This window comes from Xylaria bambusicola (genome assembly GCF_022495145.1).
Source record: "Xylaria bambusicola strain CBS 139988 unplaced genomic scaffold F5B22scaffold_10, whole genome shotgun sequence".
NCBI classification, from domain to species: Eukaryota; Fungi; Ascomycota; class Sordariomycetes; order Xylariales; family Xylariaceae; genus Xylaria; species Xylaria bambusicola.
Window position 1 is genome coordinate 481,464 of NW_025953563.1, and position 16,467 is coordinate 497,930.

Below are 16,467 nucleotides of genomic sequence, written 5' to 3' on the forward strand. Positions count from 1 at the left end.
GTGGGGTTAACATGCTGCCGAGCGTTTGCTTGGTGCTACCCCGCGGTGCCTGCCTCGCCTGTCTCGCCTGCCTGCAACAGCACCTTCTCTCAAATCCAGAGCTCTGTCCAGAGCTATCGGTCAGTATAGGTACCTACGAAGTACCTACTTAGGGAGGATGTAGGACTCCTTCGGGGTCTTCATTGTTGAACCAATACCGCTTGTATTCTTAGTAATATACTAGTTATTTGCTAGTTAGGCCATGACCATACATCAGCTATCATTTTATCATGCCCTTTTTATCGCCTGGTTACATCTTTAGCGGCTATAAAGTGATTATGCCTCAATTATATAGTACCGGTACCTAGGTACCTTCCCCAGCTCACCAAGGGGCCGCCAAGGTCGGGGGTTTCCGGATCATTCTGCAGCGGCCGGCTGGACGGGACGGGTAGGTACGTGAAGCTCGTCGACGAAATTACAGCCGTTAAGAGCCTTGATTTTTTTGCGCCTTTTATCATCCGAAATCCAACCGCCAGCCGACCCTACCGGCGCACCTTGAGATCCGGGCTCGACACTCGTTGGCCGATCGTCTAAATATCCAATTGTTTCATTCTTTTTTTCTTGTTTCAATCTGCCGCTCCCTGCACCTCGCCCACAACGTCGCACTCTGCTGCCGTCATGCTTCGATCACTTCCACGAGCTCCAGCCGCCGCTGGCCGGTCCCTTGTAGGGCCGAGGATCGCTCCACGGGCCCTTTTCACATGTTACTCCAACGTCTCCTCATCCGCCGCATCGGCTGCCCCCTCCTCGTCATCATATGCGGCCTCTCCCGTGAAGCCCGCCAGCTTTTCCTCCAAATCGAACTATCCCCTCCGCTTTCAAAGGAGTCTCCACGCCACGTCCGTCAGAATGAGCGCCAACACCAGAACCGAGAGCGATGCCTTTGGCGAGATTCAAGTCCCTGCCGACAAGTACTGGGGCGCTCAGACTGAGCGATCCCTCGAGAACTTCCGTATCAACCAGCCCCAAGATCGGATGCCACCTCCCATAGTGAGGGCCTTTGGTATTCTGAAGGGAGCTGCTGCTACTGTCAATATGCGATATGGACTCGGTATGTAGGCGACTGCTCGATTCCCCGCCAGTGCGATTCCAATTATAGGCATGGCACAAAAGTATTGGCGCTCATGCTTACAATTGCGCTCCCAGACGAGAAAATCGGGAAAGCCATTCAGCAAGCCGCTGCTGAGGTTGCCGATCTCAAACTCATTGACCACTTCCCCCTTGTGGTTTGGCAGACCGGCTCCGGCACGCAGTCCAACATGAATGCCAACGAGGTCATTTCAAACCGAGCTATTGAGATCCTTGGTGGCACCATGGGCAGCAAGAAGCCCGTTCATCCCAACGATCACGTGAACCGGTCTGCTTCATCCAACGACACTTTCCCTACTGTCATGCACATTGCTGCTGTGCTCGAGATCGAGGAGTCGCTGCTCCCTTCGCTTAAGAGCCTCCGTGACGCCCTTCAGAAGAAGGTCGATGAGTTTGATGCTAAAAACATCATCAAGATTGGACGGACGCATCTTCAAGACGCCACACCCTTGACACTTGGTCAGGAATTCTCCGGTTATGTTGCTCAATTAGACTTCGGCATTAAGCGTGTGGAGAGCTCCTTGCCTGACTTGAGGCTCCTCGCACAAGGTGGCACTGCTGTGGGAACGGGTATCAACACGTTCGAGGGCTTTGCTGAGGGGATTGCTGAGGAGGTCAGCAAGATGACTGGCACAGAATTCAAGACTGCGCCCAACAAATTCGAGTCTCTCGCTGCCCACGATGCTATCGTTCAAGCTTCGGGCTCTCTAAACACCTTGGCCGCATCGCTTAACAAGATTGCCCAGGATATCCGTTACCTCGGCAGTGGCCCTCGCTGTGGCCTTGGCGAGCTTGTTTTGCCAGAGAATGAGCCCGGATCTAGCATTATGCCTGGCAAGGTCAACCCAACCCAGTGCGAGGCTTTGACAATGGTCTGCGCCCAGGTTATGGGCAACCATGTTGCTGCCACGATTGGTGGCATGAACGGCCAATTCGAGCTTAACGTCTACAAACCCCTTATGATCCGTAACTTGCTTCACAGCGTCAGACTACTATCGGACGGTATGCGGTCATTTGAAAAGAACCTAGTTGAGGGTCTCCAAGCCAACGAGGAGAAGATTGCTAGCATTATGAAGGAATCGTAAGTGCTACTCTATCATCAGTTCGATATGTGATGCAAATTTGCTAACAACTGTACTGCAGGCTTATGCTTGTTACCTGCCTTAACCCTAAGATTGGGTATGATATGGCATCAAAGGTTGCTAAGAACGCGCACAAGAAGGGCCTCACCCTCAAGGAGAGTGCTATGCAGCTCGAAGCCTTGACATCGGAAGAATTTGACACTCTGGTCAAGCCTGAGCTCATGATCGGTCCCAAGCCTTACAAGTCCTAAGTCACAGCATGTTCACCTACGCTGACCGGGACATGACGACGCTGGTTAGCACTGGAGCACTTAACCTATACCGTGACCATATCTCCTGCTTTATAAGCTGGTAGTGACCTGGCAGGACGATATAGTTGAAAAAGGTGCTAAGATCTGCACATCATAACCTCCATCATGAAAATAAGGTGTAAAAATAGTCATGTAATCTACAAAAACACAATAAAATCTCTCAGACTATACACGAAAAAATTGATCTAGTTGATATTCGTGGTCGAAACTAAAGACATTGCATGTCACCTTGAAAGCACATAGTAGATTTGATTGGCAACACGCGTAATGTGCACTGATCGCCTAAATTTTCAGTGTGCGGATCATGGCCGATGAAAGATGCAGTTGCGGCACGGTTCATTTCTGAAATTTAAGCTTAGCTTATTTGAAGATATACATGTATAACTTTGCCTCTAACTAAGAGATGTAGGTGAGCTAGCTCATCGAATACTTGTTTGTTAAGTAGTAAATCCCATGTTTATCGAGATATATTACATACGGCCGGCGACGCCACGATATATATAACACGTGTGTATATTCCAGCACCGCGGCTATTATGAAGTCGCTATGTATGCCATTTTAAAGACTAGGGGTTTGTTCAAGGCGTGGCCTTGAGAACTGAACGGATTCTGCTTGGTTCATACAGAGTTGATCTGGAGATTGTCAACCCTTCACGCCTAGTCCTCGAGACAATGGGGATGTAATGGACTTTTCTTGTCGCGCCAGGGGCCCTAACTGGACATCTTACAGGCCTATACTCTGTACATAGTACTTGCTTTATTTCTTCAAGGCTACAGTGTAACAATTAGCTTATATTTCTCCAGTATACAACGGGTTATGTAAGTATGAAGATTGCCGAAAAGCAAAGAATCTAAAACACCAAAATCATGTAGCGATAGTCAGAAGCCATAAACCACACCACCGCCTGGTATGCGACAACTTGGGCTCTCCATTTACGATACAATCAGCTTCGGTATATCGCCAAGCGTGTCTCAGGTGACTATACGCAATGAGCATCTGCTATCAGGCCCTCGACTCGGGAATATCCCCACGTCATCTCGCGGGGCAGAGTCCATCGTATCATCAAAATGATCGCCGTCCGGAGGTAATATGACAACGGGATAATAATAACTTGAGACGACAGGGACCCCGAATACCACACGACCTCGACGCCTCTGTGCGCCAAATGTTGCGCGGCGAATCGTTTCCGAGAGAGGGGGAGAGAGAGAAAACGAGAATCGCGCGATGCAAGAGGCAGGTTAGGTCGGACTGAAAGTGTGAGGCTCTTCAAGTCTCAAGGTCAGGTCTTAAACCACACCGCTACCATTCCTGGGTTTGTTTCCCGGATGTGCTGTGATCCGCCGCATCTGAGACGTCTATCGCCGCGGACGCGAGATGGCTGCAGATCCCACGTACAGGGAGACCAGCCCATGTACTTACTTAAGTACTTACTTATAGTAGCATGAAGTGTAGACTACTAAGTAGCCTGGGGGCATGGACGATCTCGTCAGTGTCAGGGGGTTAGGGTCACCAGGTGAAACCGTGAAACATGGAGCGCCAGGGTCGAGGTGAGGATAAACAATCGGCGCAGACTGATGTGACACAGGGGAGGAAGGGAGGGAAAGGGGTCCAGGACCCTCTGTTTAAGGTTTTACGTACCGTCTGTACGGGATGGCGGAGGACGGAGGAGAAGAGTAGGAGAGGAGAGGAAGTCCCAAACGCGAACTGCTCTTGGGATGAATCCATGTGGGATGCAGGGTCCTGGGTTTGAGAAGATGCCATGGCGTGGGTCGCAGGCTTCATCTGAAGGGGGTTGGATGTTTTACAGGGCTGAGACGCTTGGAGTTTGAAGAACACAAGGTCGGCTTGACAACCTGGGACGAGACAGGGATAGGGAGAGATCTCTGTAATTCTCTAGTCGTCACTTTCTGTGTTATTACCAAGTAATTGCGAACAGGATTTCCTGGGGTAGAGTATGTGGTGGCCTGTCAGTCAAGGTGCGTGCGTCGCAGATACCGGCTTCCAGACACCTCATACTCAATGGTGTGGTTATACCAATTGAATTGAACGTAAGAGCTACCTATGTTATCGGATTTAATGTGCTCATGTCGGATATTTGAATACATCCTACCCATACAAGTTTTCAGAAACGGATAGAGACGCTCATTTGAGATCGCCTACACAATGATCTGAAGTAGGCTGTGAGTCTTTCCCGGGCCTACTCCATGATTCCATACCTAGTACGGATCTTTTTAACGAATCTATCCCAGCAAGGATCCTGCCTGACATCTCATATAGTAGTAGCATACCATGTATAATATGATTCGGATGAATCTTTGAGGGGTTCCCATGACCAAGCAAGGGAGGGCAGCGAACCAATCCGGTTACAGGTTGTCTATTGTATAGTATAGTAATATGCTTGGTTCGGTGCGCCCACGTTTTAGGTCACGTTGAACTTGAATGCTTGGGTGTTTACCTGCCTCTCGTCATTCTTAGGGGAAGGTAACTAACTCATCGTTGCGCTGTGCCAAGGCATTATACAAAACACGACGTTTGCTTACTTTCTTCACGAACAATATCCGATCTCAACCCGCATACCGTGGCCGCGCACTAGCAACATCCAGTCATCAGATATTTCTCTATGCAAACGCCTTCTGTTTCAGCCAGCTGTTCGGACCAAGTGTGAACGCTAGGAAGGCGGACGCCAGCTTACGTAGTACGTCGGAATGAGATCTCACCGTCAGCAACGAACACACAGGCGGGCCAGTCACAAAATTCATACCAAGCGATAATATGATTGGCTGCAAGTAGGCGACTTTCGATGAGCTCAAACGAGTACTCCTACTCCACCCGTAGCGTACTGCTTACGACCGGAGACTGTGATCTAGCTGCGAAAAACTAGATTCTCCATTGCATTGCTCAGCTCGGTAGCGTGGCTGGTCTCGGGAGATGTTTAAAGGGACGACGTGTGTCTTGGATGCTTACTCAGTAGAAGGCTTCTGCAGGTCGTTCCAGCGCAGACGAGACATTGACGCCGCTGAAGTGAGACAAATCGCATTTATTTGACGTTTCGAAAAGCCTTAACCAGACGTAGCATACCCAGAGGACAGCACTGGGCATCCAGATCATTTCTTATTGACAAGAACCTTGAGTATCAACCACCTTGGACTATTGCCGGCAACGGGATTAATCCACGCCGCCTGAACTGCTTCGGGCCCGAGTGAATGTCTAGAGCTATCAATATTGTCAGCTCTCGCTCCTTTGCGTACGATGCCTGCAGCAGGAGCCATCCTAATTGAATACTATGCACTGATGAGTAAGAGGACCAGGCGGTGTGTGTTATTCCCAACGACATATTGAAAATAGATGTTGTGGTGGTTTGAGGAGATTCTCTCTTGGCCCGGGAGACTGAAACTTCTAACTGGACTGCTGGAGCTTGACCATTAATCTAATCATGGTGGTAAGACGAATGCAAATCTCATCGTCTTCCTGCAAAGGAATTTCAGAACGTCCTTCTGACCCATCACTTGGATCAATGCAAACATCGACTAGACCTACGGTACCTTTCTCGTGACCATGAATGCATGCATCCATTCGTCCATTAGTGTAAATCGACCTCTCTTCACTGGGGCACTATCTCCAAGCCTGATACCACCCTCCAAAGTCATGTACATCATATGGAGCTGACATCTTTTCCGTCCTGCTTCTTGGTGCGCTTCCCGTAAGCTCTGAGTGGCCTCGCTTCCCACAACTGGGACGATCCCTTATAGATCATGGGCTCCGATGTAACGCGGAAAATGCCGTGGCAGTCAATCATCGGGCTTACGATTACACTACTGTAGCGCCAGCACCGAGTCGAGCAGCATCCACGCCTATACATTCAAGGCAAGATTCGGCAGTGCAACGCCATTCGTCCCGGGCGTATTGTAATCCCAGTGGGTTCTAGGAGATCGTAAAAAAAAATGAAGTCAATCTGAGTAAGATACACCTAAATATCCTATTTGCTGGAACCGCCAATCAAGAGCCATCACCCACGGTGTCCGTACTACGCCAACATGGCTATATATTAAGCATGAGAGGAGGGATGGCGTCATTTTACCACACCAAGCTGCACGAACATTGGGAGATTAAGGCCCGGAGCAAACTGTGAAAGGAGGCATACGCGGTAACACATTCCATGCCTAACCAGGTTACATCAATACCTGCAGATCGCCTCCAGGATACTGTTACCATTGGTGCTTAACAGCAGGGCGGTACGGATTGTGTCACCCAAACTTCTGACTTGTTCGGGTGCCGGACTTACTTACGTATGTGGACGTCTCTACGCTAGGGACTTGCAGCAGGTGAACAGAAAAGTTTGCCAGAAATGGGCCATCATTCGCTTAGAATGTCTGAAAGAAGCAAAATCTACGTATTTCTATTGGCTCGACCTTTCCGGAAAACTTACTGTAGCCAAATGATGCAGAGAACTATATGTGATGCAAGGGCGCAAAGAATTGCATCCTGTTCCACCGGCAGTCGCTAGATTGATACCTACTCTCAGCGCTGAGGTAGGTATTGTCCATCTAATAAGATGCATGTTGACTGAAGGCCCTGATTCAATTCATCGTATCGGAAATATCTGGCTCAGGTGAAAAGTCAGCCTACTTAGACAATTGCATATGTACGTTGATGACTTTGCGTCTACTCGAAAGCAGTCTTGGTATCGATGAACTTTAAAAAATTATAAATAAATGAAAATTATGAGAGAGAGCCTATTGCATCAACAGTAGAGCATTTATTTTCGGCTTATTTTGCTTATTCTTCTGTATCTATTCTAATTAGTGAGATGTTATCGTCCAATGGTGACGACCCACGTCCCGCAGCGTCGATTGATGACAATGCATGATGTTCAGGTGTGCCATCTAAATTGTAGTGTGGCCGTCATCCTGGTAGATGGTATCGTAACCTCCTGACAGCTTCGAGATGGAGATCGGGCACATCAATACACTAGACTGGGCAGTATCCCCTGTATGTATGTTGTATGCAGTAAAAGCAAAGCCTGCGGCCTGCGCCTTGCGCGGGGCTGGAAATTCTATTGAATCACGGCAGCTGGATCCTGGTGCCTGATCCAGAGAACAAATCATATGTAGGTTCCGGCGCCAAACAGAGGGGGGATGCGTCGAGCTGCATGGGGCTACTGTAGATGTGACTCTGACTGAGGGAATGAGTGAGAGTATCCCAGATATCGGTTAAGTTGTGTATCACAACAGCTCAACCACCATAGCTTCCTAAACTCGCAGCGTAGTATGGAAGCATGTTTGATGAGGCAGCTTGATATCAGATCAGTTTGCGGAATGAGGGAAGCTTGGCTCCGCAACGAGGCTGATCGCAAAAAAGAAACATCTCGGTAGATGAAGTTTCCCCAGAGCAGCTAAAAGCATACATACTTACAGTAGTAGGTAGGTGGATCGCAAGGATGGTCGTGCCAAGGGTCTCCATGTTTCGGCAATGGTCGTTAGGGCTACAGCTCATTGCTTTTTTGCTGAACCACCTCAAGAGATCGATCTAGGTACTTACTTGGTAAAGGCTGGGGAAACGATGACAGAGATAGAGAGAGTCAAACCCCCTACACGCTGCGACCTGTCAGCCACGTGAACGTAAACCGGAGCACGGATTTATCATGACAGTGAATGCGAGCGCGTGGGACATGCTCTGTCACGCGTTCATGCAGCGTACGTACGCACAGTCCCGTAACCAACCAGAGACGGTGGTCATCTCGTCGACTCTGGTCCTCGTTTGCCGATGGGCCATTGGCCCACTTTGTATTTGTCGATACAACACACTCGTTGGAAGGGCCGCTTCCAACTTCCCGGCCATCATCGCTGTGGGCTGGCGTGGAAATTGACAGGCAAGAGTTGCCGGGATGATAGCATCAGAAATTCGTCTGACACTGCGGGATGGCGCGAACCATCGCTCACATCTCATCTCCCGTGAGAGGGCGTTGCGCACTTGCCTTCTCGGAAAGCTACTAGTGTAGCTAGTGGGGTGTAATGCGCCTAGCAGAAACGTTGAATGCCATCACTCGGCTCTATGATATGCAGGTGTGGTTACAAAAGCTATGTCGTTGACCTCTCGTCGGGGCCGCCAATCCGCCGGTTGTCCTCGCGCTTACTCTTGGCTCGAACTGCTGTGCAGAAGGTCGGGAGTCCGCATTCGATGTGAATTCTTTGGAAGAGTGAGCCGGTAGGTGACGTGGGCTCTGCTGGTGGTGAGCGAGAGGAGGTAGTGTACACTTCCGCCGGCATCGTGGCGAAACAGGAAACGGTGGTCGTCCTACTAGTATTGCCTATTCCTCCCCCCAGGGCATGGCACACATAGGTAGCTTTTTCCCAGCGGCTATGGTCATGAGGACCTTCGTCCATGGAGGATACCTCGGGCAGCGGCCAGGCAATTTCTCATTCGGAAGTTCTACCGTATCTAGCAATGATGCTGTCGGGTGTCGGTGAACGCTGCTTAGTCTGAGCTGAATAAGGGGAATTTATTGGCCACACTTGGTCGAGCGATTTATTTCTGTGTGCTGAGTGTACCAGCCAACGACGTCTTCTGGGATGCTATGACACTGGACCGATCCCCATTTATCCGCCACCCTTGCTCCCGAAGTCCCAGCCCAACGGCCTGGGTTGAACGTCTTGGCAAGTGTAGCCGCTGGAGGGAACCCTACAGTCAGTGCTACGGGACTGTAGTGTACTTGATTAGCGGAAAAGAGAGTGCTGTATTGTACTATATGATACCCTGTTGAGTTCTGGCGCTTGTGAATATTCTGCGTTCTAAATATGATTCCCAAGTGTATTTCGGAGTTGAAGTTTGAGATTACTCCTTACCTGATATTGGTGGCCTACATCCCAGAAACTCGCCCTTGTGACTGTTGGTTTGACCTGAGACGGCTGTAGAAACTTATAGTCAGCGAGCGATCAACAATATCCAGGCGAGATGGGCTGCCACAGATTCTCAGATCATTATTAAGTTATTTGACGGGGAGTAGTGACCCAAGCTGGGTTCGCTTGGGTCACAATTGGGGTGATAATGCGAACATATGCTTTTTCCTCTCTCTCCATTCGGCCAAAGATCTGTGTGCCCTCAGCTGTATGGGATCAGCCTTACTGATAGTCAAACTGGTTGTTTAAAAGTATCATACATGAGCATGTCATCTCTATGTCGCCAAGCTCTACGGCCAACAGCGCTCCAAAGTGGAACTAATTGCAATGAGATCCGCGTATGCAGCTCACATTAGACATAATGCGGCTCTGTATATAATGAACGCCAGCTCTAGTGATTATATGCAGCGAAATACGTTATTTATGTTCATGACCTTGCGCGTAGCTCCCACATTGGGCATGAATGACTTGACGCTTACTGGCAGGCCTAAATGATCTGGGATAGGCATACATTCTGAGTTACTTGCTTGTTGTAGCTCAAGAGCTTGCGACATCGGTGTGTTGCACTGCAGCTCTGCAGTGTCCGGTTCTACTTAGTAGACGGCTGTCTATCACGGGCGCTTTTGGGCGACGGACTCAGTAACATGAAGAAATTGTCATGTCGGAGCCGGATATAAGTCTTCATGAGTGTAGCAAGCCTCTCATGGGAGTTAATGATGTCGTAAAAAGTTCCTGTAGGAACGCCACTGCAGACGTCACATCAAACAAAGCCCATGGAAATTGACGACGTTGTCTCGTATAGTCCCGTATAGCTGTCTATAGTGATGATGATATAGGAGTATGATATCCTATGACCTGCTGAGTGTTATAAATCCATAGAGCGTATGCGGTACCAGCTACCTATGTAGTAAGTAAGGAGGCATGATAGATGAGCCGGTGTGTGTGTGTACATGATTAGTATCATACATTCCGCCACATCAGACCACAATGAAAGAAAGGTCAACTAATCTACCTAGATAATCATGTGGGGCCGAGATGAAGACTCGGATCCGATTTGCTTGCTACTACACCACAGTATGTAATGTGGTCAGATGCATGTTACATGGGCCACAATGGTGTAGTGTACCGAGTGGACAGAGAGTCCCGCTGTACTTGCGAACATTCCTTGAGGTGAAAGTCCAGTACAGCATGAGAGCCAGGTCACTGGGAACGCATTACATGAAGGCAAAGAGGGTGGTGGGTATGAACATGGCTCCCTGTTTCCGCCGTAGAGGGAGCTACATACTTCCTAGAAGGAAGATTGTGACTTAGTGTATGTCCCATCTCACATGCATACCTGCACCGATCAGCCTTTATTTATTGCTTGCAGGCATGTTTTGGAGTTGGGAGTCTGGGCATGCCTTTAATTGAGTTCCCCAAAACGCAGCCCAGGGTGTGGGCTCTACTGTATGATCAGGCTATTGATAATTATAAAAGCTAGCAGTGATGTGTTTCGTATTGGCTACCATCATTGTGAAAAGAGCTGGGGAATGGGGACAAAGCGGCGCGTAGCATGATAGATTCTCTACGCGCTCTATACAGGTAACGAAATGTATCGTAGACTAAAGTAATTCTGCGGCGAAACGGTTGCTATTATCACTCATAAATTGAAGGTCGGAAGTATTATCACATTGGCATTGTCACACACATGCGAAATTTTCGTGAGCCTCAGTCGCACGGTTTGGTTGGGGAAATGCGCTGGTTGTCTGCCCCAGTCGTGAATAGAACGTCGTAGGGCCAATCCTGGTCTTCGCCGTTGTGAAGAACGGCTGGACTCAGTGTAGTGAAGCTGACTTTTTCGCCCACCTGAGCCTACTGTACGAAGTTTGCATGCTGAGATTGCTCCAAGAGTGTACCAGTACCAAAACAACATATTGGTATTGTGCGTATTTGCATGGCCCTGTACATGCCCTGCTTTAAACACCCTTGTGTGTGCAGATCATCATCCTAGCTAAGATCTATGAACCAATCTGTCCTTCATTTTCTCCTGCTTTCGTCACACGCAAGGGTCAAGTTCCAAAGGGGTCCGGAACGTCAATGACATTGATCCTTACGAATTGGCATCTGTCATGATCGTAACTGGGATGTGTGTTCTGGTCCTAGTTCTATCGAAGTGAAGAGTTCAGCTAGATATCCCACCTGGCAGACCTGGTTCTCGAAAAAAGCACGGGAGAGATAAGCTTGGCCAACAGTATTGAGTGCAAAGTCGTGATCGACGAATCGGCAACGAAACAAGCGGCATCTAGTGGGACAAGATCAGCGTGGCGTCGCATTAGCGTTGCTCGCTTGCAAATATCTGCCTAATTAACCCAGTTGCGTCCACAACTCAGCGTGATTGGGCAGGATAGAGAGAGGTGAGAGAGGTCAATGTGTACATGTAAGCAGCTAACAACTGAAGACTGGGGATCTATACCAAATAGTAACTACTTACTATGTGGACATGGCCTCACTCTGCGTGAGTGGACACGCTAGGAATACTTCACGAGGTATTGGCTTCGAATCAACTGTCATGATAGCATCATTAAGTCACATGACAAAATATCTACAGCGTTCCTATATGTTTCAGCCTAGAAAACGATAAAATGATAGACACATATGTCTCACCAAAATACCAAAATAATCGTTCGTAGTATAGAGTCCGCCACAGCACAAGGGGCCTTGGCAATATATGGCTGGGATAATTAGGTAGATTGGCGGCATGTCTGTATCGATCAGCGACCAGGATGGCAGCCAAAGCCGCCGAGGTAGCCCCGCGTCCTTCATTTTGCCTTGAGGCTGGACTCTCCACGGGGAAGAAAGGTGGTCTGAGAAGCACAGGAAAAGAAACGCCACAGCGGGTGAAGATCCTACCTACTGTTACATAGCTGGTGTAGCCCTGTCAGGACAAGGACGGGTTGGGATGAGATCCCTGCCCCCAATCTTCAACGGTCATCTTCTGTCAAGCCTCGCCAAACTCACGAAGAGATTTCCACATTTGGCTAGAACCCCAGATCCAGTGCTGTACTGTAAGTACGAGTCGGCAAGTTTACCCAACAATCCACGCGGTTATACTTATACGTACCGCTTTACTATAACAACCTGTAGGCAAGTTGGTCGCCGGAGATGACCTGTACTTATGTTTCCAGAACCTAGAGTGATAGTCCGCAGCCTATATAGCGTAATAGAACAGGCAAGAAGAAGTCCTGTCATCCTCCTGAGTCGCCGTTGATATCATCTACTCCCGAAATGGAATATGTAGCGTCCCATCCATCACAAGCAATGTAAATCGTGATGTATGCTAGCTAGACCGTTCGCATATTATTTCTAGAAGCGGGTGTTTGTGAATCCGCATGATTTGGTGACAAGGCTACTGTGGCTGCCTTCGCATTCTCTACGGGAAGCAGAGCAGAGCAGAGCAGAGGTCTGGCTATGTAGTGTACCAGTACTTCGTAGAGGCAACTCCAGCTGGCATAATTTTCGTGCTCTAGTCGACAGCGCAGCAACTAATGTCACCTTCTCGGTGCCAGTACGCTGGGAGAGCTTATCACGGCACGACACCATTCGCGTGGTGGCTCGAGCGACTCAATATGTAGGTACAGCTGCATTCTTCGCTTCGACTTGTCATTATTTGGCTCGATTTGGTATTGTATCGTTACAGTGTAGCATCCCCAAGATCGCTTAACACCCGATATTGCCCAGCGGTGATCGTAGTAGGGTAGAGTAGCACAATTTACACCATAGCAAGCTCATGAGATCTCGGTTTCCGAGCTATGGTCAGGCGTCCGACGGACAAACGAAGTCCTGCAGCTCACGTCTCACATACAATTTGCATGTCCATATTTCCGATGCTAGGCGTGGCTCCCATCAGACGCCATCTACGAAACAGTGCTCGAGGCTTAGGTTATGTCACGCTGTACTTACTACAAGTTAGAACAAAGACTGATGGAAGAGACAATAGCGACATTACGATGCGATTGTCAGTCTCCTCCTCGGGGGAGCACACGCCGTCTATACGCCGTCGTTACCAAGGAAGAATGCTCAACCCTGCAAAGTGTCCCCTTGTGAGTGCGGCAGTTATGTAGTTGGTTACGGAAAATAATACACTGAATACCCCAGAGTGTACTTACACTACAATGTTGGATCGACCTTTCGCAAGCATTGCTTTTCCTTGGCACCAACCAGTGACTATAACATTCAAAGTACCTTCCGGCTTCCTCAAGTATACTTATCTTTTAGGGAGCTAGACATCAGTCATCCGTACCGGAAGTTACTAGCTTGGAAACTTCCAGACTGTGTGAGGGAGCGTGCTACGGTACCTTGAAAGTTGAACGGCTTTGGATTTTGTGGTGAATCTGCCTGTCCGATGGATATCGGACAACGAAAGAGCTTTATGGCTATCAAAGAGACTAGCCTTGAAGAAGCCAAGTATCTGGATTGTCATGTACTGTATGGACTTGGCCAGAGTATAAGCGACTTCCACTAATGACGATCACTGTCTCCATGAGCGCGATCTACGGGGGTTCAAGCTTAATCCGCAACGGCATTCCCCGGATAACAACCTGAACAGCCCGCAAACCTCGCAAAGGGTATTGTGTAAGTATTAATCTCGTCCGAGGCGGGACCAACACAACACGGGGCACGCATGCCACTAGCCGTTTGAACTCAACTGTTTTGAAACAAAGTCCATGGAATCTGAAAATCCTCCGGTAGAATTACTATCTTCCTACGTATACCGCTAGTGTAAGCCCTCTTGTCATTTCCGTTCTATTTGATTGTTTGGTTGACCTCTGGATTGGTAGTAGAGCTGGTGCGGATGCAAGATGTACGCCGTGTTAGGCATGCTAGTCCAGGTTTTCCCCTTGCGCAATGATTCCGCTTCCATGCATATCATGAATGTTGATAACCGGCGGCTACCGAGTATTTGATTGCAATTAATAGCCAAGTAAGGCACGTATATGACTCTTCAGTTCCATACGCTTCTTGAGTCAGGTTGTGCCCACAGTTGATGGTTGATTGGCCTACCTAGTTCATGATCATTAATAAATAAGTACTGCTTAGGTGCAAATCTACTCGAGTTCTACGTCACCTCACTACCCTCGCTATCCAGCACATCTATATGTATATATATATATGTATATATTTCACGAACCTTAGGCACCAATCCGGTAGACATAGTATCTACGTGTATCGAGTAGGAATGAGGTGTTATGGTGTACACACAGACGACAGCCGGCCTGTAAGAAGGTACACGCAATGTGTACCTAGTATGCCCGCCCTATAAATAACTAGTTACGCTGCACCATACCGACCGTATTGGAATTGTATGTACGACACATATCTTTACTTTGCTACTGGGTTATTGTATTACCAGGTTACTGTATGTTACGGAACGTGAATGATGCTAGTATCAACCATGTGCTGTTGTTCCTAGCGCAGACTTAGTGTTGGGTCGTCTACATCATTTTAGTCAACACATACGCCTTGATAAGCTCACAGTAGGGGTAACGGGCAATATTGTCCAAAAGACTGTGTGATATGCATACTGAGGAAATATCGTGTGTAAGTAGAGCTAGGCACTGAGTATGCTTACATAGTATTGAACCCCCGGTCAGCCCCGGTTCCTATATTCTCATTGTTCAATCTTACCAATCTCATTCTGGTGAGCGCTAGAGAACATCGTCCTAGCTAGTGTACATAGTCTATGTATATAGATATGCCTAATTTACCCACGCATGATTGTGTTTGAGAAGCGTCATCAAATGAGTTGACGGGTTCTTAGAAGTAGGGAATACATACTAGGTAATGTACTATGTAGGCGCATACAGTACTGTAGTAGATCACGGCAGCTTTCCGAACCGACGGCTCCCTGACGCAGCTGTGCATTTCTGGCAGCTGACGATTCCAACCCGGGGCTCTAGGACCTAGATAGAGACTTCATCCTACTGTAACCCTCAAGAGAACGTCTCCAGCATGAGCACGAACAGATCGAAACATGCTGCAACAGAGGCAGCAATCATCCGAAGTTTGACGAGTGCATGGTGTGTGTGACGTCTCGACCCGTGGGGACGAACGGCATAAGAATACGTTAACAATCCGGTCACAGCAGGAGACGGGCCACGCCTGGGCAGAGCAGGGATGAGGCTTTTGCGGCGTCAACCGTCATCAGTCCCAAGAAAGGCGAGTCGAATATCGTCTCAAGCCATCCCCCCCGCCGGTCCCCTGCCTTAAGGTCGTTTGGGCAAGGACCCTGGCTTCAAACGCCTCGAGCCAGGGGGTCAGCGACCGGCTAGCCGGACGGTATAATATTCCCTAAGAGGTAATGGTGGCCCGAGAACGCCTGCCACCCGCATGCCTTAGCTCTGATCTACTGCGTACTGGTACACTCGTAGCGGTAGATGACAAGGACTTGGTTCCCAACTACCAGCGATACTAACTCAATAAGCAGTACCCATTGAGTGGGCGTGGCCACACGGAGAGGAGAGACGAGAGACAGAGGCGGCTTTCGTTGGCCTTTGCTGTTGATGAGGATGCGTAGTCGTAGTAGTGTACGTACGTACTTACATACGTATATACAGTATAGACAGGAAGTACGCACATACAGAATAGATAGTGTAGAGCCCATCTGTACTTACACAACAGACACCAACGGCACACTAAGCGGCCGTCTAACCTCGGGTCATCCTTGGTGAGAATGCTGGACACTCTGATTCCATCAGATCTCGGCTGCCGTCGATGCGGGCGAGTTGACCTACCCTCCATCCCTGCTTAACGTCCCCGTCATTGCTCCAGTCTGCTCCAGGAGTCAGAGCCCATGTCCACCTCCTCCATTAAAAGGAGGCGCTATAAAAACAAAACGCCCCTGCCGCTGATGCAGGAGTACTTTCGATACTGACGATCGACTGTCGCTTTCATCCCAGGTCACCCAGGTCACCCAGGTCTGCCGTGGCCCACGTCTAATTTGTAACAGCTTTTCTCCAGGGATTCACATTAGATTGGCACATGATCGTCTTCATCTTATACACACATCCGGGA

General features: G+C 48.8%; 1 protein-coding gene across 1 annotated transcript; it reads left to right on the top strand.

The window, feature by feature from the left end:
* The first annotated feature begins 12 nt into the window (after window positions 1–12).
* F5B22DRAFT_597562 (fumarate hydratase) lies at window positions 13–2,701 on the top strand. Its single transcript, XM_047974304.1, has 3 exons — window positions 13–1,090; window positions 1,186–2,209; window positions 2,272–2,701. The coding sequence occupies exons 1-3, from the start codon at window positions 658–660 to the stop codon at window positions 2,459–2,461; spliced, it is 1,647 nt and encodes a 548-aa protein (XP_047833101.1). The 5' UTR covers window positions 13–657; the 3' UTR covers window positions 2,462–2,701.
* Window positions 2,702–16,467: the final 13,766 nt, after the last annotated feature.